The following is a 26,658-nucleotide window of genomic DNA, read 5'->3' on the forward strand; positions in this document are numbered from 1 at the left end:
GAGCAGTCCCAGGTGGACTGCTGCTCTGGTCTGGGTGAATGATTTTATCACCTCCCTACCAGCCTGAAGGAGCACACAAAGCATTTTACTAATTCTGTAACTTCTGTTTATTCCTCTAAATACAGCAATTTCTCTTGGTCTGTTTTTAAGAATGTGTTATTGATGGGGAAGAGCAACATGAAGAAAGGTTCTCTAATTCGGTCTATATTCCACACCTAGTGTTAGCAAACCACCCTGCAGTAACCAGGTGCTCCAGCTCTTGTCTATGGGTCTATTTAGCCCCAGTTTAGACCTCATGTACACCTCTAAATATTTATACAAGCCACATGCCCAGCACAGGATTGCTACCTCCAAATGGTATTCTCAGAAACAAACATCACCTGGTGCTTATTCCCCCTGAACCTGGATGACAAATGTACCCAGAGTACATATTCTGAGAAGTGTACACAAACCTGGGATCTCAAATCACTGTTTGTGTCCATTTTCTTCCTTGTATCTGCAGAAGAAAAAAAAAAAAAAAGCATCCTTCCTTTTGTTGCTTTGTTTTTTTGTTTGGGTTTTGGGGTTTTCTTCCCTTTTTTTTTCTTTTTTTCTTTTTTTTTTGTGCTAAAGTACTAGCCACTCAAACAAAACAGTTTTTGATGGACAAGCAGTTATTATTATTCCATTGCTGGTTTTTGCCTACATCTGCCCTATACTGATCTTGGCTCCAGCCACACTCCAGCATGAAAAAAAAAAAAAGGAAGCAAGAGTTAAACAAAGATTCTTTAAGTACTAGCAAAACATTTGGATTCAGACTCTTATTTGTGCCCTTTAAAGCAATTCTTTTAAAAAATGTCTATGCAGCAAAGGCATTTCTCCTACACATAAAAATTCTTGAAAAACAGGAAAAGGAAATTAATGCTTCCTTCGAAATTAACCACTGTTGGCACAGCCTTGAGTCTGTTACAGTGATACTCTACTGTGTTTTTACCTTTGTCCATACTTACAAGATCTGGCATTTAATTTTGAAGTTAAGCTACCCATAAGGCTTGAAGTATAAGCCCAAGTATTTTTACTGATGTCAAGCACCTTTTTAAACTACCATCAAATTACACAGACTATTATAAGCATTTGTAGTCACCAAGAGTGTGTCTTCAGAATTTAACCCAGAATTTTAAGAAATTCGCAGGGTCTCAGCAATGCACTAGGATGGCACAGTCAGGCATACCTTCAACATAGGCCAGTTGGCAAAATCTCTTTTGTTCTGGCAGCATTTCTATTATCTAGCAATTTCCATCCACTGCATAGTATGCTTCCATCTTGCTGTATTATGGGAAGAAGACTCTCCTCACCTTACGCCTCTTCTAACATACCTGTGTACGAGAAATCATACACCCTCCATACTTCCATCAGTTGAATTAAACAGTGCCTATCTTTATGAATACAGGCTGAGCAGACTAAAATTTAACTCTAATCTTGCGCAGATTTCCTGCAGAAATGCAAGGGGACACTTCAAAACCACTCAGGCCCCAACACAGTAAAGCTCTTCAAAACTCCCCTAAATCCTGTTGATAGTAGTGGGTGTGTATGTGTCGAAGCGGTGTAGCCCACAGAGACAGATTAGAAGCCACCATATAAATTCTGAAGGCATCCTTAGCCAGGGAAAACATGGTAATGATACTGACATTTCACAACATTGCAATCCAAAGATGCACACATCTACTTCTGCTATTAAATGCTGGTATTTTTACAAGAGTAAAAGGCTCCATCTGTATTAGCAACAGCAGTAGAAGAATTCTAACAGACTTCTAGACTGTGCTGATGGGACCACTGCTACGTTGGCAGTGAGAACAGAAAAAAATTGCAGGAACACAGCTGTTACAGCTCATTCTAAAGAGATAACACTAAAATAGCAAAAGACTTCTCTTTGCCCTTCTCCATACAGGCTGGGCACAGAATAATACCTGCAGCATAAATTCTTCCCCCAGAAGTGTTATATCAACTATTAGCAGCCCTAATTGCTCATGAAGTCTCTAAACAAAATGGTTAATTTCTTGATTAGATCTTTGGCTATATTTTGTGAGCTCTTAAGTGTCTGATGAAGTCTTCAGCAAGCAGTGATGCAAGAATGTCCATGACAAAGACGAAGCCAAATTCGATCTTTGTAGAGCTTCACTGGTGTCGGTGTCTCCAGGTAATCACAACCTGTGTTCATTTCACTGGGGGGAGCCCATAAGCAACAAGTGAATAGACACGGCTCTTCAATGTACATTTGAATATAGAGGACTTAGTTACAGTCATGACCAGAGAATGACGACTTGCTTGAATAGGAGGTCCCTTTAGTAGCAGGATCTTCATTCAGTGAATCTGTGCAAAATTTTTGTCCTGACATTCTCTGAAAACAGTTATGTATGGCCTCACAATTTTCAAAGACAAAATACTTTCCCAGCCATCCTGAATAGAGGGCAAAGAATATCAGGTATAGAAAAATATGAATGATGAAAACGCCATGAGTTTTTCAGCTGGTCAGCTTTCCCCTAGATCATCATTCCTCCACCCACGGTGAAACCAAAAGCACACTGAAGCTTTTCCTGTGACATGAATAATTCCTGGGAGGATGACTGAGAACTGGAAATGGAAGACTCTGTTGATGAGAAGACAGTGGAGAGGAAAGAGAAAGAACTCAAGAACAAAACATCTCTGAGAAGATTCTGTACCCCTTCACATACACTTATTTTTTATTTCATGACACTTCAGATTTAAAGCCCCTTGACAGTATGTACAGAACAGCAATATCAAAGAAATTATGCAGTCCATTATGCTCTGAGAGAACAGCCCACGTACCCTTTTAGTTCTACCTTATAACTAAAAAAATGAAGGTATGAAACAGCTCAATGCAATGAGCCTAAAAATGGCATTATCTTTCATGGACCAAGTCTCAAGGAATGATGTGTGCAGTAGCAAAATCCTGCAAAAAGTCCTGCTGGGTCATTTTTATTTCCATCAGTGCAGTCCTACTGAGGGAAACAGATTCTGCTATGATTACTGTGACCCTGAATATTATGTAACTACAATCTGGGACAGATTTTATTGTTGAAAAAATCTTCACGTAAGAAGAATAAGCCACTAATGTTCATGACAGAAGGGGGAAATTTGATCTATCTGCATTCTAGACAACAGAGAAAAGCGAAAAATACTAAGACTGAAGCAAGCCCCAGTTTCATCAGATAAGAAAAGCAAGGTAACTGCGAAAGAAATCTTTTCACTAAACCCCATAAACTAAGAACGTGAGAAACTTGGTGGTCTCCAGCCAGGTTTTTGTGGACACATTACGCCTGGCACCTTTACAGGCTAACTCAGCAAAACCGCCTCTCAGTGAAGGCTACAGCACATGCAGAAAACTTCCATTCATGACACACCCTGCCGTCTTTGGCCTGGGAGTTGGGACATCAATGTGGCTGCAATCCATCACCTTTCTTCTTGCTGACCTCCAATGTTTATTGGCTTCCTTGCTAGAATAGCATGGCCAGCACTGACGCTGGGGTAGCCATGAAACCAAGTCTTTGTGCCCATCTGATTGCTGCTGTTCCCCCTCGGTTTTGTTTACACTGGGCAGGAGTACTCCCAGTGTAGCTGAGCTTACTGCATACTCATTGTACTTCCCAGAGCTCTTTCCCCAGTTGATTGTTAATGGTTTTCAGCAAAGACCTTCCAAAACTACAAATAGCTGCCTGGGTAGGTTATCAGATACCTTTGGGCAGAAAAACCCAGCCCTTTTGCCTGGATACCTGGCATATACCACATGTTTCTCCAGCAAGGCATATCTAAGGATTCAGCCTCTCTCCACTCACCAAGCAGCAAGAGGATTTCCCTAACATTTACATAGTCTCGAAGGTCAAATTTTCTGTTTAATAGGAATGTTTAATAACCTGTGATCTTCAGGCAAACAACACTGCAGATTGGATATTAAGCTCTGATCTTTCTGAATATTACATGGTTCACTTGACAGATCAAAGCAAGATGCAGTCTGGACTGAAAAGGGTTTGTGTGAATTTTCCTGTCCTCCCAATTTCTTCTCTCTTATCATTAACACAGGGAGTGGGCTCTGTGGCTGCCAGCCCTAGCCTCATATAAAGCAATGTTTCAAAACTACATATTATGCATACACATCTATCTCCATATTTTTGTGGCAAACATGAACATAATAGCCAAATTAACATTAACATGAGCTCTCAAAAACACAAATACAATTCCCATGAAGTGAAGAGCACTGTTTTACAAGAAGGGTGGGGGTAAGCTACAAACTACAAATCCTGTCCTTATCAACTCTACAAAGCTATCCATCTTTCACCTCCAAAACCACCATCCCTTCTCAAAGGGGTAAAAGGATGCTCTGGGGCTGCTGGCAGTGGCAGGGAGCTTGGGTGACATTTTTGAGAGCACTCACAGACTGGCTTCTGCAGAGCCCCAGTAGAGATCAACACTGTCAAAGACAAACCCACAAGGTATTGAAAAGCTTTTTAAAATCTGGATCTCCAGTCAGTACATATCTCATCTAATTTTAGCTGTGGAATAATTAGCTAAACTTCACCCTGATTATCTAGGGTTTCACTGTCTAGAAGCTGCCTAATTCCCATTGACTGTGATGCTTTGCATGTGTCAGTCACTTTCAAGATTAAAAGCCGTATTTTTAAGAAATCAAGCCCTGACTAGATTGCAGGTCAACTGTGAACTTCTCTCAAAGGCTTCATTTTAAACTGTGTCAGCTTATACCTCTTTTGAATGTGGCCCACAGTCTACAAAGTTAAAACAGTGTTTGATGAGTTTGTAGATTGAAATTATTTACTGACTTATGTGAGAACAGGCTTTATTGGGGACTGTATTTTAAAGTTAGAAGTATGGTTCAGCCTACTACTTTTTTTTGTCCAGCATTAACTTGAGTATTGGTACAAGTAGCTGCTCTCACAAACTTGCCAAAAAAAGTGGAATACTTTCTCTGGGAATATAAAATAGATTGGCCACTGTTATTCTAACAAGCACATTAGTTCAATGTGCAAGAGAAATAAAGTGCTCATTCATTACCCAAATTACGGTGACAGCTTAGTGAGATATCTCGCTTACATTCTGATAGCCCCATGAAATGAATTCCCACACAGTCGCAAAAGGCCAAAGTTAGCATTTTCCTTAAAAAAAATAATAAACTCAAGCCTGCCTCTGGAGCAGATTGGCTGTAACCTTGAAACATGAAAGAAATGAGAAGGAGAAAGAAAGAGAGGAATACATCATAAGAGGCTGTGGAGAAAAACTAATAGCATCGGGAATGGAAAATGTGGGCATTAAAAGAATTTCCTATTCTAAACAATGTGCAAAGTTAAAAATACCTTCTCCTGAGATTATCCTCAGCATAAATACTCACGATGGCTATTTATAGCTGTCTGGTAGTCTACGACAAAGATTTTTATTCCAACAAAGGAGCTGTATATGAATGCAGTATCTGTTTAAAGAACTATTAAAATGGAAAATAAACCACTCTTGCGTCAGCTAGCCATAATGGTACCTGTTTCCATTGCAGTCTAAACATGGTTTTCCTGGATGCTGACAATTAAGCATTAAGTACTAAAGGGAGGGAATTAAAAAAAACTTTGGTACATTTATCACAAGTCAAATACCCATTCACATACAGGCCAGCAGCTGAAGACCTGCAAGGTGAGATGCTAAGCTGAAATAAGGAGTGTGCAAGTTGCTCATCACCTCCATGGGTGCCCCTGGGCACCCACACAGCAAGAGCCTAGAGCAAGAAGTGCCTAGGACAACACAAGGAGGGATGGACTGTGCTGGGGCCGCCGTGTGAGCCAGGTGCCCTGGGTAAAATCCTGCACCACTGGAAAACCAACTGAGGTAGAGTCTTGTGGCACAGTTTGGCAGCAACTCATCTGATGGGAGATGTTTTATAAGTTTATTCTTTTTCCTAGTCTGTTCTTCTATTTTTAAATATTTCACTAATGTTGGTCTTTGGGAGTGGAGGGCTGAGAAATACGTGGAACATGTTTAATTTAGAAGAAAACAGAACACAAAGCACCAAACATCTTCAAAAAGGTGAAGATGGTCATATAAAAGTAAGCATTTGCTGGCTCATGTGGAGGGCTTAGATGCTGCTTCTGAGAGTCCTGAGTGGTTTTGATATTCAAAACACAATGGGAACAGAGAGGAAGGGAATGGCAGGGATCACATGCAGAGCTTGAAAGAAAGAGGAGGCTGATTACTCCCAGTACGCTCCAGCATATATTCTTACTGTTTTGGTAACTTGTTAATATACTTTTGAAATCCATGGGAGGCTTTGCTGAGATATGTTATGATATCAGATTGCACATAGTGCTAGTATGTTCTTTCAAGGTAGGATACGCCTGTGATACGAACGGGGAAGCGGTCTGTACACCCATCACATGCACATGATAAAGTGCATGTGTCGCATTCGATGAGTCTAACAGGATGACCAATGGCCAAACTCTAACATACCCCAGGAACTATATCCTTTCTTTTTATCTTCTGGTCCCAGGTAACCAGTTGCATCCTGGGGAGTCAAGGCAGGTGAGAGAGATCCTGTTTTGTAAGATCTCCCTAAGAAGTTTGTCTTTCACTGCAATCACTGAGAATGGGTCACATATGCTGATCACTACACAGTTAATTAGCTGAGTTGTGACCACAGTTGGTGTTAATTATAATTGCCTGACTATGTTCTGCAACTTCTCTGTCAATCAGCTGTGCATACCCTGTGTTAATTAAGACTGCAAGAATTTTGGAGCAGAGGCTTTTCTCTTCACTGCATACATGTAAGAGACTTTGCAGTACAGTTCTAATCATAAAGTTCAAGTAATGTATTATTTCTCAGCTCAGATTTTTTTACTTCAGTTTGGCTCTTTCTGTTCAAGATTTGATTTTAAAAGAGGTGGTTTAAGGTAACAATTGGGACTGAGCTGCAGTTCAAGAAAAGAATAAGAGCTTAAACTAGTTTCGAGTTCACATTCAGCTTAAATCTTTGGTTTCTAATTTTTTACTCCAGCTAGTATTGAAACACTGCTGATTTGAAGTTACATACACCTAGCAACAAAAGAGGAGTTGCTAAGCAAGATTTAGCTAATGCAGAAGAGATCAGCCAAGCACCAAAGCAAAATTCATATTGCAGCAGCACATTTCACAGTGGTAACATAGACTCCTGTGCCCCCCACTAGAAACAGAAAGCATTCTGCCCTGCTCCCCTTGCCTCTCAGGACACTCAAGTTCACAGCTCACTACTAGGATGCAAGGCCTTTACCATTATTTCTTAATGGAACAATTTACCACTTCAGAGAGTGTTCTCCATCTGGAGAAAACATGGGCTGTTCATTGTTGCCTTGAAGGAAATGTAGAGCTTTTCTTCTTTCTCCTTCTCCTCCTCTTCCTCTTCCCCAGTTTCATTTGTAAAAAAGGATTTGGGATAAACTTTCTCAGTTTCAGCACTCTTTTTTAGCTCCCTGTCACCAAAAGTTTCTACCAGTACAGGTTTTCCTGAAAAATGTGCATACAAGCATTTCAGCCATTTTTTTGTAACAATTAAATCAATAAAATTTTGCCCACAGAAGGAATAACAAACAGGAATCTTTGACTGCCTCAGTGACAAGACTCTCTCCACTTGCATGCAACTCTGTGTGGAAGCAGAGAAAAGTTAGCACAGAAAATAAGCCATTTTGAGACATGGAATTTTAATTGTAGTTTAATCTGTTGCACATAGTTTAGTGACATAATGAGAAGCCTATAAACCACACAAGTGCTACAGACTGACATCAACATTTCAGTCATTGTATATGGTTTTAGACACAGCAACAACCATAGCTGGATAGTACAGTACATTCTGTTCTACCAATGGCAACTCAACAGCTTCATCTACATCTGACTCTCATTCTTTCTGGTATCCAGTATTACAGCTTTTGGAACTGGATAATAACTGTTATCCCACCCCATCCCCAATTCTGTGGTCAGCAGCTCTAGCATACTCAATTGATAAATAGTTAGGAGTGGGGCTAAGGGGGAAGAAGTCTAGAAAATGGAGTTATGTTACATAGGCAGCATTTTTTTCTTCTAAAAGTCTTAATTTATTATCTGCTCACAATATTCACTAAATGAACAAGCTCGGCTGCCACGTTCCCTTCCCCTGCATAAGCAAGGTGGCAGGAAATTCTGTCTTTTGATGCTCATATTGCTCTTTATTAAAAGGTGAAGTTGCATTTGCCCTAGTTTATAAGATGCTTAAAACACAGCTTGCAAGCAAATTGCAGAGCAGGCTGCTCTATAAGAAAGCTCACAGCTGTTCTCTGCGTTAGAGAGATGATGCGGTCCTGTGGCTGAGACATGGCTTCTATTCCCAGGTCTGCCACTAAGTGATTAAAGATGGAGCTTGAGGTAAAATATGTTTTGACAGCCTAAACACATGATGACAAAGGCACATTTACAAGAAATTTGGATGTGGTTCTGGTTTAAGGAAAAAGAAAAATAAAATAAGAAGACAAAAACAAGGAAAAAAATATAAGCTGATATGGCCATAGCTGCTGTTCCAGATGGTGAATCTAGTTCACAAATGGCAGAAAAGTACCTTCAGTCAAAGGCTCTAGTATTGCTCCTGTCCTATTTTCTGACTGCTTTCCCAAAAAATCAGCATCATGTTTGTTAGTTTTGGCCAGAACAATTCTCCAGATGTCTTCCATGTCCTCTCACACAGATGCTCAGCAAAACATTAAAGTTCCCTATCCACTGACCATCCAAGATGTGATTCTAAAGCTTTCATAGGCATCTGAAAGTCTCCTAAGTCTACCCTTAAACAGAAGCTATACCAAGTGAAATCTCAAAAATCCAGTGGAAAAGGGTTATAAGAAGGTGCTATTACACCTCTCCGGCTTCTGGGAAGTGTTTATTGCACTAAGAACAGAGCTGCTCTGCCCAAACCCTATAGGTTGTGCAAATCAGCTCATGCCATCTCAGCACCAACTGCCTAACTGCTAACAGGACCAGCATTATCAGGCTGCCCACCTAATTATCTTCTCTTGCCAGGGAAAATCATCAACACATGCACTGCAGTATCTCCATACCAACACCTGAGAGTCAACAGTGAGTGCGTGGCAGAGAGAAACAAAGCCTCCACATCCAATTTGCTATGCAACAAAATATACACAAAGTTCTTACTGAATGTAACCAACAGAGGTGGGACAACTTCTGATCTAACGACCCTAAAACTTATGCAGAACGCTCCTCCTTCTAAAAATGTCCATACCAAAATGTTAGTGCAGAAAACTGGGCCTGGGTAATTTCTACATCACTCTCCAAATTCTGTAGCTTGCAGCTTGGAGAAGATCTAATAAACAAATAGTCAAACAAAAAGGATTCATGCATCCCCTCTGATAGGTTTTTGGGGCATCACTGAGTCCCTCTTCATTCCCTGTTAGCAAAGCTAAAGGAACAGCACTACCAAGCTACAAGGATGATGCAGGGATATATACATTTAGTAAACAATTGACAAGATCTCAGATGCTCTGGTTATGGGGATGAGCAAAACAGCTTATAAGAGTCACTACAGTAGTAAAGGCAGAAGTAAAAATCATTAAAATGGGATACTATTCCCAACAGAAGTTATGATTTTCAGCTTCTGTTCAAGCAGACTCCTCTAGCCAAATTTCTTTGTTTATGCCCTTATGCTTACATCTTTACTTCATCTAATTAAGTACTTAAGGTTTAAATAATCTGCATTCTCCTTAACATGGAGATTATCCTATTATAAAAAGTCTTCATTTTAACCCCCTTCTGCAATTCTGTTTATCCTGCCCTGCAGAACAACTTGAAGGCACTGCAGAAGTGGGCCATGAACCTCCAACCCATCCCCTGTAAAAGCTGACAGTCCACATGATAATAGCTTACATTTACAGTATCATCTTTTGTTTCCAAAGCGTTTTACAAACTAGAGACACACATCTCTAACAAAATGCAGTTACTTCTTGAATGAAAGGTGGCAGCCTACAAAATCATTCACTCCAGGAGGACAGAGACACTTTAGCTATTAACTCTCAATGTTGTCCATAAAAATGACATATTCTTTACCTCAAAGCAGTGAAGACCTCAACATTTACCATATGTAATCCAAATAAAGAGAACATTCAGAATATTTTTATTAAAAACAATTGTCTTGAATACAAATGGCCCAATTTGCAGTATGTTGGGTAGCTGCCGGATGTCGGTTGAAAATGAACATATGCTGTGTATTCAGTGCTTGGTAATTAGGAAAATGTGCATGTTTCCCATGTCTGCTTCTCTGTAGGTAGGCCTAAAGGGCAACATTATGTCATTTCCCTTTGCGCAGGACTCCCTATTGACTTCCATAAAGAATTTGGCTTAAAAACTGATGACAGAGTACAGCCCAAGTTGAGGGAAGAGCAACCAATAAATAAAGGAAGATGGGTTGGTGACGGAAAAGTCGTTCCTAGTCACCAAGACATCTTACCAATATTTTCTTCCGGCAGTATAATGAGGACAGGACAGCTGATCTCTGCTTTCAGTTATACCAACCCTTTAAATACAGAGTAATTGCTAAATGTGCACAACCACTGAAAACAGAATTCAGACTGAAATGAGTGAAAGCAAGCCTTGAAACACTGAATGCAACATAACATGGGACAGCTATGAAGGTATGACACAGCCTGTTAAATGGGTCCTCCGAGTTTAACTGGGGCCCAACCCTTTCCTCCTAGATCTGTCCTGCTTTAAAACATATTCATTAATAAATGTTAGTACTTCAGAATTTTTCTGTTATCAGCAAGCATTGATAAGAGTTTAAAAGCTTTCATCAACCAGACTGCATGTTTTGCGATATTTGTTCCGTCTGTGTATTTATGCCTTTATATCCTCAAAGCAAGATACTCTATCCCACAAAACCATGCAGCCAGAAGACTCAGAAGTCACATTCTCTCCAAAGCCAGAATAACCACAAGCATGCAAGACCTATAATGATATCAAAGTCGGTACATCAGGATCTCATTGTAAGTATGATGTGAGCACCATAGGTAAAATCAGGATGGAGCCAGTGAAGAAACAGGGAAGCAGATGAAAAGTTAGACTTTAAAATGTGAGTCACCACAACAATACCTTCAAGCATTCTTTTTTCTCAAATAGCATCATAGCTGGTGACACAGTTAAGGCTTTTCATTGTCTTCGTAGATTATTAGGGACTGTATTAGTCCACCTGACAATAATCAGTAAATGAAAAATTAGATTACAGGCCTATTGAATATGCTCACACATTTCTGGTTTGCCTTGAAGATATATTTTCTTCATTCAATTTATATATATCCTGTACATATATTTGGTCCTGACAAAACACGATGAGATTTTCACTACTTAGTACGGGTTTTCCTCACATTAATCACCAATATATTCCTTCTCTTTAGAATATTGAAATGACTCAGCCATTCCATGAAAAATTGTAAAAAATAGGACAATAGCCCTGAAGGAACTTATGCAACCCTCCAGAATAAAAAGATTACATATTAATGAGAGAAAAGACTCACCAGCTTGAACAAGAGAGAAGGAAGGGAATCAGACCTTTTCCCTAAACAAATTCATCTTGTGGCATTCCAGCACAGACAACCCCTCCAGCCATCATAACTCACTGGTTTGAAAAGGTCATTAGCACTCTATCCCTTTTTGTTAGGAGAATGAAAAGGCAAATTCACAGGCATGACATGAAAACTTGCCCTTGGTATTGCTGTGGGATGACCTGAACCCTGAAACCATACTGAGGAGTTTCTTAAGGGGCATTTTTCATGAAATATCCACCCAGCACAAGCATATATACTCTCTACATGGTATTCACAACTACATCCAGCAGCCACAGTGAGCACAGCAAAAGCATTAATGCAAAATGCACAGCACTGCATGCTCTGCTTTATTCCCCTCTTGCTACATTTCCCTACCCAGCTATTTCTTATTCCTGCTTCTCAGAGCAGGCTGAACATGTGGCACGAGACATGTGATGCCTGTGCACAAAAAGTAAGCTGCAGTGGGAAACACTTTGTTATCCATGTTGCTGACCTTCAGAGGAACACCCCACTGTGCAAGCTGGACCATAAAAGGAATCCATGTGTAGACAGTGTTTAGAAAAGCCATCTCCTTGTCTTTCCCAGCTATTAGTGCCTTATTAAGACACTGAAATAGTAGCTGTTGGAGAATCTCGGGAATGTTCCAAGCAACAGCGCCCAGAAAAAGCTCGTCATTTTGTATGAGCTGACAATGAACTCGAAAAAGCTGTGAGACCTCTGCAGCTTAGCAGCTGCAGGCTAGTAAAAGAAACCGATTCTAAAGAAACTACAGTCATGCTGCTCCTATGGAAATACACATTATTTCTTCCTTTCAGTCCAGCCATAAACATTTTCTGATAGGAAAAAGTGAAAAAACAAATTAGATTTTGAGAACCTCATCTCAAGGGATGGCATATAAATGCAATCTGTATACAGATAATCAGAAAGGCTTTCTTCTCCAGTCTCCACTGTGCTCTGGTCCTCTCACAAGATGATAAGCATTAAGTGGGAGGAGCAGAGGCAGTCTTTTGTGGTTGTTGACTTCCCATCTGTAAGCACTTTTGTGAAAATCTGATTGCTAGGTTTTGCTGAAAAGCTTTTGAATTTACATGAAGGCCACAAACAAATTAGTGAGATTTAAGACTTTTTTTTGGTTGGTTTTTCCCTCCCACCAAAAGGTCCATTTCCCTAAAAGCCGATGATGCCATCTTCTTCCTTTTCTCTGCTCAAAAATACAGGTGTAAAAGTTCTATTCTTTATACTAAGAAAGCATTCTATGCTGGGGCAAACTTCACCCACACTTCTTTCTCACCACTGTTTTATAATGATGCCTTTCAGAAACACTCAGGATTGATACATGAAGTATCTGATGTTCTCCTTATGACCAGAGGGCTGTCAATTTTATAAATGAAACCAGCTTGCTCCTGTAAGCACTGTCTGCTTGTTTGAATTTTACTCAACAAAATCATCTCCCTTTCCCCAACCCAAAAAACCGTATTTTTGAGAATTAAACCATTACACAAAGGAGCCCCTCTTGTAGTAAGAAGCTGTATGTCTTGTGAACAAGTAACTACATATTCCCAGATACCTTTGCAGTGCTTTTCTTTCTAGTCTCTCTCTTTACTCATTTTCACAGGATACTCCTTCACAGCATCATCTTGATCTTAAGGTACTCTAGTTCCAACCCCCATGCCATGGGGGGACATATGTAATATTCCAAGCTATTACAGGAATCCAGCTGCCAGGACCAGGAATAGCTGTAGCTGCTTCATGACTCCACAGCAGCTTGCAGTGAGTTCTGAGCACTCTGTTCCTTCACATGTGGTCAGTAACAGTTGGTGGATGTATGTAACATGATTCACCCATCTAATACCAACCTTACCCTGATCAGTACCTGACCTCATTAAACACGTAACATGTAGGGATTGAAGACAGATCAGTGTCCAAGCTTCCCTGTCTATCACCACCTGTCTCCCAAAATTTCACAGAGCCACGTTAACAACAGAAACAAGCAGCTGTCAGAACAGGCTGGATTTGCACAGAAAGTAAGATCAATAGAGATTCCCCATCAGGGAGACCAGCACGAATGGACCTCACCACAGTCACCAAGTCCTTGTCTGCACACAGAAGTCACAGAAGTTTATCTCAAACCTGGTTTGAAACCAAATGCCTTGAATCTGTGCAAACCTCCCAGTTCAAACATATACGGGCTTACCCTTCCATGCTGTTTCAAAATAAGATATCTCCCTTGCAAGAGGTTCAGCTGACAAGCAGTTAATTGATTCATGACAATTTGGTTACTTTCCAATGTGTGCATTTCATTGACTTAAAAATTTACCATGATATACATCAGGTGTAAATCATACAGAGGGCTCACAAAGAAGGAAGCACTTGTCCAAGTGAAGCAGTTTAAACGCAAGTAGCTACGATATTGTCTCGTGCTGGCAGAGGAGGGAAGTACTCATGCGGAGAAATAAGATAAGACCTTTGAAGAAGCCCTACTTTTGAGTACTATTTTTCAGCACTTCTCTTAAATCCTCAACACAAAAACAGTCTACCTAGAAGATAACCTCTTGCTAGAGCAGCCCTTGTAGTTTGCTTAATGTCCACATTGAAAATGGGTCATGAGCTACCTTAAACAAAAGAAAACCAAGGAATGTTTTCAGAAAATGTCAGAGAGAGAAAAAAAAAACCAAACAAACCAGAAAAGACAGTGACAACTAGCTAAGTGCCCTTGATTTTCTGTGTCAGCATGATGAACTTGCTGGCAGTTTTTCAACAGGCTATCCAGCAAAGACTATTAATAAGCAAGAAGGAAGTTTACTTAGTCCAACCAACGTAGGTTGGACATAAATGGGAGAAAAACAACACCTCTTTACATTGTCTTAATGTCAATCAAGATGAAGCTAACCTTTAACTGCCAAATACACTACCTACTGGTTTATACTGTCCAATAAATGAAAAGCACCCTGCTTACTTTTCAGCTTCCCATCACTCTCACTGCTCTGCAGAAAGAGAAGGCCTCAGCTGTAAATATGACACAACTATTGTGTCAAATCTGTGTCTAATCTGAAGCTGTACTGCTTCTGTTAACCTGACCCTCTGGTCAGGCTGAATGCCAGCTTCCCCGGGGACTGGGCCATCACTAGACTTCATTTCTAAGGAACAGTTGCCCACTGACTATTTCTGGTCAACAATATTTCTTGAGCTGTGTGCTGATGAAATAAGTTGTCCAAGAAGCACATCCACCTGATGTCTCCCTTCAGTCTATGAAAGACCTTGATCACACAAGGACAATCTGCTGTCAAGGTGGATTTTCTTCATTTAACATTAGCTAGTATGTAGGTTATGGTGAGAGAAATAAAGATCATAGAATCATAGAATAGTTGGAAAGGACCTTAAGATTGTCAAGTTCCAACCCCCCTGACATGGGCAGGGACACCTCACACTAAACCATATCACCCAAGGCCTCGTCCAACCTGGCCTTGAACACTGCCAGGGATGGAGCATTCACAACCTCCCTGGGCAACCTATTCCTGTGCCTCACCACCCTTACAGGAAAGAATTTCCTCCTTATATCCAATCTAAACTTCCCCTGTTCAAGTTTTAACCCATTACCCCTTGTCCTATCACTACAGTCCCTAATGAAGAGTCCATCACCAGCATCCCTATAAGCCCCCTTCAGATACTGGAAGGCTGCTATGAGGTCTCCACACAGCCTTCTCTTCTCCAGGCTGAACAGCCCCAACTTTCTCAGCCTATCTTCATACAGGAGGTGCTCCAGTCCCCTGATCATTCTCGTGGCCCTCCTCTGGACTTGTTCCAACAGATCCATGTCCTTTTTTCATTGAGGACACCAGAACTGCACACAATACTCCAAGTGAGGTCTCGCGAGAGCAGAATAAAGGGGCAGGATCAGCTCCTTCGACCTGCTGGTCACGCTCCTTTTGATGCAGCCCAGGATGCAGTTGGCTTTCTGGGCTGCAAACGCACACTGAAGCCGGCTCATGTTCATTTTCTCATCGACCAGCACCCCCAAGTCCTTCTCCACAGGGCTGCTCTGAATCTCTTCTCTGCCCAGCCTGTAGCTGTGCCTGGGATTGCTCCAACCCAGGTGTAGGACCTTGCACTTGGCATGGTTAAACTTCATGAGGTTGCCATCAGCCCACCTCACAAACGTGTCAAGGTCCCTCTGGATGGCATTCCTTCCCTCCAGTGTATCAACCGAACCACACAGCTTGGTGTCATCGGCAAACTTGCTGAGGGTGCACTCAATCCCACTATCCATGTCAGCAACAAAGATGTTAAACAAGACCAGTCTCGACACCGATCCCTGAGGGACACCACTCATTACTGGTCTCCAGTCGGACATTGAGCCATTGACCACAACTCTTTGTGTGCGGCCATCCAGCCAGTTCTTTATCCACTGAGTGGTCCATTCATCAAATTGATGTCTCTCCAATTCAGAGACAAGAATGTCGTATGGGACAGTGTCGAATGCTTTACACAAATCCAGGTAGGTGACATCAACCGCCCTACCACTGTCCATCGGTTCTGTAGCCATCATAGAAGGCCACCAAATTGGTCAGGCAGGATGCTTATAAATATTTCTCTTCAGTAATTAAAACTTTGTTTAAAGGCACAGAGCCAAAAATGAAGGAACTAATTGACTAAATGAATTGCTTCTGCAAGTTGAAATCAGTTTGGAGTTTCATCCACAAATCACATTTTTCCTGTATAGTTCTTTGAACTGAGCTGTGAAATGGTGACTTTACCCAGCCTGCCAGCAACGTGACAGTGTTTACACACTCTGCTTATTCATGTGTAAAAATTGTTAGCATTTGACTTCATTTAATCTATTATCCCTGCAAACAAATTGGCTTCAGCTTTTTAAAGGGAAGCCTAATCTTCTAATTATCTGGTTTAATTTCAGATATTAGATCATAAAGATGTTAATAAAATGCAAACTCACACTGAGAAGCAGATGCTCCTAGAAACCCACCAGCTAAACTCATTTCCATGTCACTCCTTAAAGAGTCTCTTAGTTGGGTAAAAAATGCAGATTCTATCATGCCTAATAGCTTCTACCATTCTGAGCCCAGAATGCCCTGAAGAATAGTGACCACAATTAAACAGCAAGTTCAGCCATGTTGTTACTCACTAAAAAGAGCGCATTGCAATGTAACAGCTAAGAGATCACACCCATTCAAGTCTGGACATCTGCTGCTTTAGAGTCTGCTTTTAGTTACTTTCTTCTGTTCAGGCACAAGAGCAAACTAAACACCATCAGTGCTCTCCTTTTGCAGCAGCTTCTACTCAACACCTCCTCCAGACACCATGTTGTATCACCACGTGAGCAGAGCAGTTCACACCTTGATAGCTAGGTTCAGGATCCCCTTCCCAAGTCCAGCCCTGGATGGGCTACCCATAAGTAGATGCTTGACCTCTGGTGTCAGGGTACTGGTGCAGGGCAGCCCTGCTCACTTTGCTCCTGCCTTCCCTCTTAGGCAACAGCAAGGAGGGCTGCACTAGCAATCAACCTGCATGGTAGGGGCTGTAAGAAGTAACCAGCTACTTGAGAAGCACTTGATGACCCTCTGCCTGAGAAAGCATAACCCCATAAACCCCATCTCAGTGTGAAGGCTGAACCACCAGAATATATGCTATCAGCCACTTGAAACAAACAAATACAGGCTACAGAAAATATTATTGCAGATGAATATATCAATGCACAATGTATTTTCCTGAAAAAATATTTTTGAACATTTTTTAAGATACAAGGATATTGAACCATCGCTTTGTTTGTATGGGAACAATGACAGTATTTTATACAGAATTAAATTTGTTGCAGATTATTACTATTAATAATACAGGTTTTTTAATCAAGAGAAGAAGGGTTAATGTAGAATTTTCAGACAACTATTTATAAGGATATACATTTGAGGTATGCACAGTCTTACAGCCTGAAAAGGCTTTATACAATTAACTAAATTAATCCTGCCTCTTGTGCTAGTTGTGGGTATCAAGAACATGGGAAGTAGCTAGGCACCTGGGGACTCAATCACATACTTACTGTCCAGAAAGAAATACAGACCAACTGTTTTTTTATGAAGAGAGACTGGGTTAGGAAGCTAATAAGGTTTAGCAATGGATCATTTCTGACAGCTGACAGCAGCTGTCCAGATCAATGAGAGTGGGGGATTAACCTGCCTAAGAGAGAGTCCTCCTTTATTCTGGGTTGGTTTAGGACAGTCTTCGATCTTTTCCATACTGAGTTAGGTGAAGATAACCTACATGAAAGGGCTGATGTAGGGACAGCAAATGTTGCTGGAGAAACTGAGGGGACGTGTCTGCCTCCAAGGGGTATACTTACTGGTAGTCACAAGCACCATACTGTTCTGCTGTGGCTGGTACTGGAAGTTCAAAGGCTCTGTGCCTTCATAAACCTTAGGCCAATGCTTAGTTACTGCAGCTTTTTGCCTTTCAGGTTTCCAAAGCCTTTCATATGAGAAAATTCTGAATGGCAGGTATGATTTACAGTTATGTCAGGTGCACAGATCTGCAAGAGTGTTGCAGGCTACCTTTAATAGACTGCATACTGCCAATTTGCACATAAGATATTAAAGAGATGTTATTTTTTCAGTGTAAATGTGAAAGTACAACCATTGACACATTTCTACTATACCTGCTACATTCCTTCAGCCTCATGATTTCCTTTGTGCAGTGCCTATGCTTCGCTCTAATTCTGAAAATCATGATAAAATAACATGATGTATTACTCCTCATATGGTGCCCTTTAAAATACACATGCTAAAATTGGCTGTAAGAAGCACCAAAAGGTGTGCCTCAATACCCATATTTATTAGGCATTTAAATAAGATCCAGTTCATCAAGGACTTCAGTCATGTCGAAGCTAATAAAAACACAGCAGGAAACAGAAAGGCAGGCCTCCCCCTTTGGTCGTAGGTGGGTTACCTGCTTATAGGCTTGGAGGGGGCACTTTTCATCCAAGAATTTCCCAAACTCCTTGGTGCTTCCAAAGTAAACCTACCACTCTGTTGAAAGAGGTGAAAGGCGCAGCATTTTGCCAGATGTCTGGGTGCTAGATTTGGGCTGTCTTCCTAAAAGCTTGGCTGGTATAGTAGATGTAGTACAGAGATTACAGAATGATCTTAATATAATGTGGGATTAATATATGAAATACTAAGAAGCTGATTTTATTATCTGCTTAGGAATTACACTGGGGTTAGCTTAGCAAAGTTTGTATTTTGTACGTCTAGCTATTTGGAAGAACAAAGCTTCTTTTATAAAATATTTCTCCATGATGACTTTAAAGAAAATATAATATGCAAAACACACAATGGCTATAAAATAAAGTGGTAAGTTCTATTCAGTTTTGCATATGTTTGGTTATCTCCTCCAGGGCATCTGAAATGCTACAATAGCAAAGATTTGTCTAGTATCCACCCTCACTTGAGAGTGACAGCAAGTAGGGTCACGCTTTTCTGTCTGGGTTAAGAATGTGCTCCACTGTAACGTGAAGGGCCAAATTCACCTCGAAAATCCAAATATGTCCTGTCAGCCCTGGAATTCAAGGTAGCTGTGAAGACAGGATAACAGCTGGAGCACTTTGCCTCAATTTGTTCTCAACCCTCACGCACTTCTAATCTTATCTATTCATTGTCTTAATATGTAACACCTGGGCAGAAGATGTCATGTCTCAGGTCTACCAGAATGTGAGTATGTACGGGCAGGCAGAAACCCTCAAAGTATTTGGAACTTCAGGATATATGAAGTTCATAGAGAGATAAAACCACTGTAGCTCTTGTTCCAGTTGCAAAAGATGCTTGGAGCAGGCGAGGTCACAGCCCTCAAAGAACAGTTCTGAAATAAATCATGAATATCGGGAAACAACATGTTAGGCATATGCAGCCATATTCTTTTATGTTTAAAAAAGCACTCCTTGAAAAATTCTATTAAGATCATATTCCGTTACACAAGCCTGAATTAAAGCATAGTCTCTGAAAACTCTTAATAGAAATGTACCTAGACATTTAGAAACAAGACATGGGTAAGTCCTAATGTTTCAAGAAGTAAGGGCTAATTAAAAAGGAACCATCTATGTTCATTCCTAAACCCTCAAAACTGTTTAACATTCGTTACTGATATACATACTATATCAAAGTCCAGTGCAGGAATGAGAACCAATTTCAAAAGCTATTTGTGGTCATTCAGAGTAGATCTAACATGCACACTGACTTAGCCTCACTGTCCTGGACAGGAGAATGGAAATTGTTCACTTTCTGTGGCTGACAAAAATGACCTTTCTTTGTTTTCCAGAAGCATTAAGATGCTGTGGCAACAAATGTGCTGTCTTACCCATCCAGAAGATAAGCAACATGTTTCTCATTAAGTCTTGCAAAGATGCACCCTGTCTGATACTGCTGGTTTTATCTTCTTGGTGAATCAGACCTTTGTATGTTTACCTGAGCTACACCAGCCTCAACAGGAGCACTGAAAGAGCAAAACGAATGTTAAATGTCTTACTGGTTCTGTACTTACTTTCACAGGTCTGGACTGAAATTCATTTGACTTCTTTTTCAGTTGTACCAAAGTAAATTTAGGGATTAACAGTGTACCCTCTTTTAACTGAGATTGCATTGAGCAAGTTACCACCCCCGGAGAATTTCAGCTGGTTGCTGCCATCCCCGACCTGCAAGCTGAATTACTTCTATGAGCATTACACAATCTACACCTATGAGCATGAACCACATGCCTTATAAAACCATTAAAATGACAGACTGGAGAGAGTTTGTGATTGAACTGTTGGATGTTTGGGGTTTTTTTTAATAAAAAGACTCTTTACCTGCTGCCTGTAGTAATTAATGCTATCAAGAACCATAGAGCTTAACACCTGTACACCTCACCCACAATCCCTTTTTGGGTATGTTTAGTAAAATCAGGTTTGTCTGCAAGAATATGAGCCCATTGGTCAGGACAGCTTTGGCCCCTGTCAGGAGATCCTACACAGCATACGAAGTAGCATGGTGGGTTTAGAAAGTCTACAAGTGACTTGTAATTTGATGTTAGATAGCCATTTCTCTTTGCTGTATTTTTACAACAGGGTGACCCAGTACCTCTTCCTCCCTGTGAAATGACCTGCAATCCCTTCAGTGAAGAGCATTTCACAGGGCAAAGCTGTGGTTCAAAGTTAAGCTTCAGCTAAATGGAGATCAGGCTAACACTGACGCTAAGATATTCCTGAAGTCTGCCGTAGTGACGGTATGGCAATGAAGCTAATTGGATCAGCTTTCCAGTATGTTTTTTAGGAGAGCCCCGACACCAGGAAGATGTGAAAATACATTGCTGGGGCAATGGCAAGCCAGCCAGTCATAAAACTGTGGGTTAAGTGCTAAAAAGATTAACCCAAGAGCTATTCTTTAGAGAGTTCAAGGGGCCAATTTTTGTTCTCAATTATGCTGGAGTCCAGGAAGTAGAGTCTATTGTGACTCCAAGAGGTATTTCACCTCAATTTTTCACTGCAGCTGCATGCAGCTGTGACAGGCCGAAGTGCATGAGCAAGATATTCACAAAGCACCACCACCCCTCCAGACACACATGCTCTACCCAGCCCCAGGCTAAATTCTTCCAGTGTCTGTTATAACATCAAAATGACAAAACCCAATTGTTTTGTTCAAGAGAACATCTTTTACTGCCTAGGATGAGGCATGAACCAGCAGGTGGTATTCTTATTTTTCTTCCCCTGTTGAAAGAAGTCACTCTCCTGTGTTTCAGTTACACATGGGGTTTTTCCTGACAGTTCAGCACAACTCATTTCTGTGACAGCCCCAGTACTCCAGCACAGTATGTACCCTGTGGCTGGGAAGGCAGAGTGTTCATCCAGGTCCTTCAAGGCTGACACTGAGACTTGTCTCATAAATTATCAGGCTGGAATAACTCAGGTAGGACTTAATCCAAAACCCATTGAAATCAGGGGAAAGCTTCCCACTGACTTCAGTCAGTTCTGGACCAGGACCTCAGGGCTTTATACAACCACCATCCTAAGGACAGGATTCTCTCTGCCTCTAAGGAGCAGGATAAAACCTTGACTTTGCTGCAGGTCAGTCAGAGACATAGCATATCCCATCACCCAAATGGCTGGTAGGGGACTATTTTCCTTGACATCACCCCTGATCAACACAAACCACATTAAAAATGCTAGGAGACATGCATAGTTAACACTGCCATGCTTTTCCCTGGTTTTCCCAGCCTATGCCTGGAAAGCCTTGCTCTTCCATGAGGTACAAGCGCATGGGTCTCTGCAAGCGTCAGTGCATGTAATACATCATAGAATCATTCAATGGTTTGGGTTGGAAGTGATCTTCAAGATCATCCAACCCCCTGACATGTGCAGGGACACCTTCCACTAGACCAGGTTGCTTAAAAACCCATCCAACCTGATCTTGAACACTGCAGGGATGGAGCAGCCACAGCTTCTCTGGGCAACCTGTCTCACCACAGTAAAAAATTTCTTCCTAATGTCTTTTCTAAATCTACCCTCTTTCAGTTTAAAACCATTCCCCCTTGTCCTCTCCACATATGTCGTTATAAAAATACTTCTTGTAGACCTCCTTTAGGTATTGGAAGTCTGCTATAAAGTCTCTTTGGAGCCTTTTCTTCTCCAGGCTGAGCAAGCTCAAGTCTCTTCTCAGCCTGTCTTTATAAGGGATGTTCTCCAACTCTCTGATCATTTCTGTGGCTATCTTCTGGACTCACTGTAGCAGGTATATGTTCTTATTACATTGGGGGCCCCAGAGCTGACAGGCTGGGGGAAATCTGACAGGCTGTGGGAAAGCTGGACAAAGCCCCTTATGCCTCCAGCTGGCCACATCCACCCTAAACTGGTCCGCACTGCTACTACAAAACATGCTGATAGACCTCCAGAGAACCCAGACAAACAGTAAAAAAATTTGACTGAACAAAATCTGAGTGGATGCAGCAAGCCCATGTGGGGAATTCAGGACATGAAGGATACCTTGAAATAATAAAAGCTTAAATGCAAAACCTTTACTAGCTTTCTGAGTTGGTGGCAATCTATATGAGAGTTGCCACAGCATGAATGACTAGCCAAAGCATGTGCCAGGGTGAATCACACTGTTGGTCTTTAAAAGACAAAACTAGCTTCTCCTCAGTATCAGTCCTAAGCATATCAATGCCAGGGCTACACAGCACAACTAAGCGTCAATTCCAACAGCATTCTAATAGAAAGAAAACAAAACACAAAACCTAACATCAGCCCACAAGCATTGAACTTGCACTAAACTTCTCCACAGATGAGACATCAGTGGCTGGACATCAGTGGCACCAGCATGACAGGCGTATCCTGACCAGTCCTCATATAGCCTCTGGCCCCTGGGGAAGACACAGTAAGGTCAAGCCACTCCCTCTCGGGTATGTGGTGCATGACTCCATGCTGCTACAAGGCATCTTCATCCCTCGATCTCTTTTGGACACAAGCATCTGGCTGGAAAGACAGGCTTTCCATGTGCCTTTATCCCAGGAACTTGGCAAAACGCATCACTGTGGCTGGCTGACTTACAAATATTGCTGTTTGATATGGCTGCTTGCACTTCTGAGTTTACTGTTCAACTCAAAGAAGCCTAAACAGTGTCTAGGAAGCCTAGCAAAAATGTTACAGCCTACACATAATCATCTATCTGTCCATCTCCCAGTGGACATGCTTACCATCAGCAGTGGTTTCCCCATAGCAAGGCTACAGCCCACTGATAGGAGCACACAGGGAAATTCCCTGTGCCCAAGCGGCAGGTACTGGTGCTCAGAACACTTTCAGCCCTCATGCAACCCTTTAGGACTGCATGATTCACCTGATCAAACACCTGAATGTGTTCAGACAGGAGGAGGTCTGGCAACCAGACTGTTGTAACTTAAGACATGTACACTAACATTTTGTAGTCCTGTTTTTACAGGTGAAGATGATTTCCAAATCCCTAAAAATCTGAATTCACCAAAACCAACCCAGCATGGCATAATCATTTTCTAATAACTGTCCAAATGCTGTTGTCCTTAGCTCGGTATGAGCAGTGTAATGCAATGGAGTGGATGCTCAGCTCCCCCCTGGTTTTGCCCCTGCTGGGGCAGGTTTCAGTGTATCCAAGCCCCAGAGTTACATCTGAACTTGAGAATCAGGCTCTGTTATTGTTGAGGCAAACCAAAAATAAAAAGGCCAGACTAAATTATTTTTAAGACCTCAAGATTTTTAAAGCAGTCTTGTGACTTTTCAGGGGTCTGACTCATGATACTTGAATGCTTGAAGCTGGCAGCAGCAGAGGGAGTACAGCAAGATTTAGCGTACAGCAATTTATTGCTAAAAGCCTTCAAATGTGTGGGAAAGGGCACAGAGTGCTTCTGCAGCGATTCAGCAGACAACAGGGATGCGGGCCCAAGCCCTTCTCCTCCAGCCAGGCTGTTGTGGAACTCGCCTCCTCCACAAAGGTTACCACACAGCATCCCAGCAAAGCCACCCCGGATGTGGCAAAAACACTTCCCAAAATCAGGTGCGGCTGGTGTGGGTAAAAGGCTGTTTCCCATGTCAGTGGCCACCACTCTCTGGCCCAACCACTTGGCTTCCCCATCATGCAGGGGCAGGACTGGCCATCATCCTGCAGGGCTCCCCTGGAAGGGTTTCTTTGAGGGACACGGGTGAGTTGCTGGCTGCAGCTTTTGCCTCCTCAGGGCTCTAGTTTCCCTATGAGCGATCATGGATCAGAGGTGGGACCAATGCATAAGACTGCAGGCTGTATGGTGACATATGGATACACATGAAGTCCTGTCCTGTATTCCAGCTTCCATGGCAGCAAGGGCAGAGCCCCTTATCTCCAACCCACTGTGGCCATCACTGTGTCTGCAAGCTGGCTGCACTATATCACTGATGCCCAGACCTCTCCACAGCCTCTGCATACCCACGTAAGAGCTTGGATGCCTTCACAGGAAGTTCCAGATGTAGAAAACACCTCCCAGACTACACACCCCAGCATCCTCCACAGGCCACCCAGGATCTCTATCAGCAACAAACCCTGAAGTCTCCACCTTCCCTTAAGAAGATATTTTTTAAAGCAGAAGTATACTAGAAGTATATAAATAATACATGCTATACAATGCATTGTGCTCTGGAATCCCTCCCAATCTGCCCAAAACCCATACACTGCCCCAGGCCTGTAGGCAGACCTGGAACAAGAAGGCAGTTCAGTGCCACTGAACATTTGCTCCTCTGCCTTATGGGGAGGTCACCAACAAGGTGAGAGCTGCAGTTTGCAAAGGGAGGCTGGCACCTTTGGCTACCACAATTCAACTGGGTTTATTCAATCATCAGGCAATACTGCTGCTTTCCAGAGCCCAAAGTTTCAACTTAGAGCCTGATGAGAGCTCACATATCCAGTTCTGCATGGCAACACTTCCTTCAAAAAGAAAGCAGGATATTGCTTCTCTTCAACCTGGGATTCCCCCCACCAGGCACCATGAACTTCCATTAGAGAGCCCTGCTGATGTAGCAAGGCCTTATTAGAAAACTCAAAGCAGGCATAATAAAAAAATGTATTTGGTATTGCATTCTGCTGACTTCCGCTTAAGACTTCTCTGAAAATGTATTTTCTCCTACAGCATCCAGAACCCAAAACACCATGGTTTTGTGAACACATGGGAAAGACCAGAAATAAAAATTAAGCCCATATGCAAAATTAAATACAAAATTAAGAACAAAATGTGCTAAAAACTAAGTTCAATTTTTTAAAAAAATCACTGCAGTGACTAAATCAAATCTTTATATCAGAGAAGACATTACAAAAAATAAACAAAGCCTGACTTCTTCCCTGCTTACTCCAGTGTAAATCATGGGAAATTCCATTAAAGCAAACAGAACTGAAAAGATGTAAAATGGGGTTAATGAAAAGTCATTCCCAGTATTTTCATGCTGCTTCTTTCATAAATTGCCATCATCGTACCCACATCAAGTTCTGTTCTCATTCACACCAAAGTAAATCTGTAATAACTGATAACAAATTCTACCCTTGGTGCCCACAACAAGTGACAAACAGGACAAATACAACAGCAATTGCACAGTAACAGCAGACAATTCAGTTATGCTATACTAATATACCAAACGCTATCTCAGCTTTCAATGGATATCATTCTATCTCCATGTCTGAAATCCCTTTAGCGTATCACTCACTCACATGACATCTAAGCATGAGTTTTCCTATCAGTAATTTCTTGTGGCCACAGTCCACATTCACTGTTTATATTTATCCAGACAACAAAATAACTAGAAGACATTTAACATTTACCACAGCCTGAGAAATTAGACAATAGACACTCCTTACTTCCATCCTCTCTCACAGTATTAACTAAGGCTATTTTATGGCATATATTGTTAGCGAGGACTCTTTGGTTAACTATAGCATACTTTGGAATTTAGAACAAAAATGCTCAAAGCCACTGCTAATCAAAGGCAAGCCACCGGCACCATTTTCCACACATAATACCTCACCTCTCTGCTTCAAGGCGCATTTCCTCACGCTTTTGCCTCCTGAGTTCTCTGCGGCGTTCAAAGTCATCCATGGTGGGTGCTCAAGTGTTCAGAGCTCTGGGAAGATCCAAATCTAAAAGGGAGATGACAAGTTAGATGAGAGAGAAAATACAATGGAAGCATTTAATCAATCGAGTCCATTTAGTTTTCTTTTGCTTTCTTAACTTTGCTGTAACTATTTTCTTTTTCCATCAAAAAAATTAACTTCCTCAGTTTTGTTGAGCTAAACAAGATTAATGAAATGCCTTGTAGGATAAACATAGCCCATGCCTGCATTTAGTTTCCTAGCTAAAATGAAATCAACATGCTTTAAGTAAGGACTGTATATATCTGCTAGCCGCAGACTAGCTAGTTGTAACATCACAGGTCTTTTCTACAAACTAAAGCAACAATTCAGCAGGATTTTAACATTAAGCTTCCAGTTTTTACTGGAAGCAGTAATAACGCTGCACAAGAGATTTCTTATTTTCCTCAGCTGCG

General features: G+C 41.5%; 1 protein-coding gene across 10 annotated transcripts in view; it reads right to left on the reverse strand.

Moving 5' to 3' along the window:
* CALD1 (caldesmon 1) overlaps window positions 1-26,658 on the reverse strand; it is a 197,468-nt gene that overhangs the window by 70,353 nt on the left and 100,457 nt on the right. For all 10 annotated transcript variants that reach the window (XM_061363964.1, XM_061363967.1, XM_061363960.1 and 7 more), the window contains one exon: window positions 26,140-26,251. In XM_061363964.1, coding sequence (XP_061219948.1) covers window positions 26,140-26,210 — 71 coding nt within the window. In that variant the 5' untranslated portion in view covers window positions 26,211-26,251. The remainder of the gene's footprint in view (window positions 1-26,139; window positions 26,252-26,658) is intronic.

Source organism: Neopsephotus bourkii, unplaced genomic scaffold (genome assembly GCF_033783945.1).
Source record: "Neopsephotus bourkii isolate Nb327-2 ecotype Australia unplaced genomic scaffold, CSIRO-AGI_Nbou_v1 NB_1183, whole genome shotgun sequence".
NCBI classification, from domain to species: Eukaryota; Metazoa; Chordata; class Aves; order Psittaciformes; family Psittacidae; genus Neopsephotus; species Neopsephotus bourkii.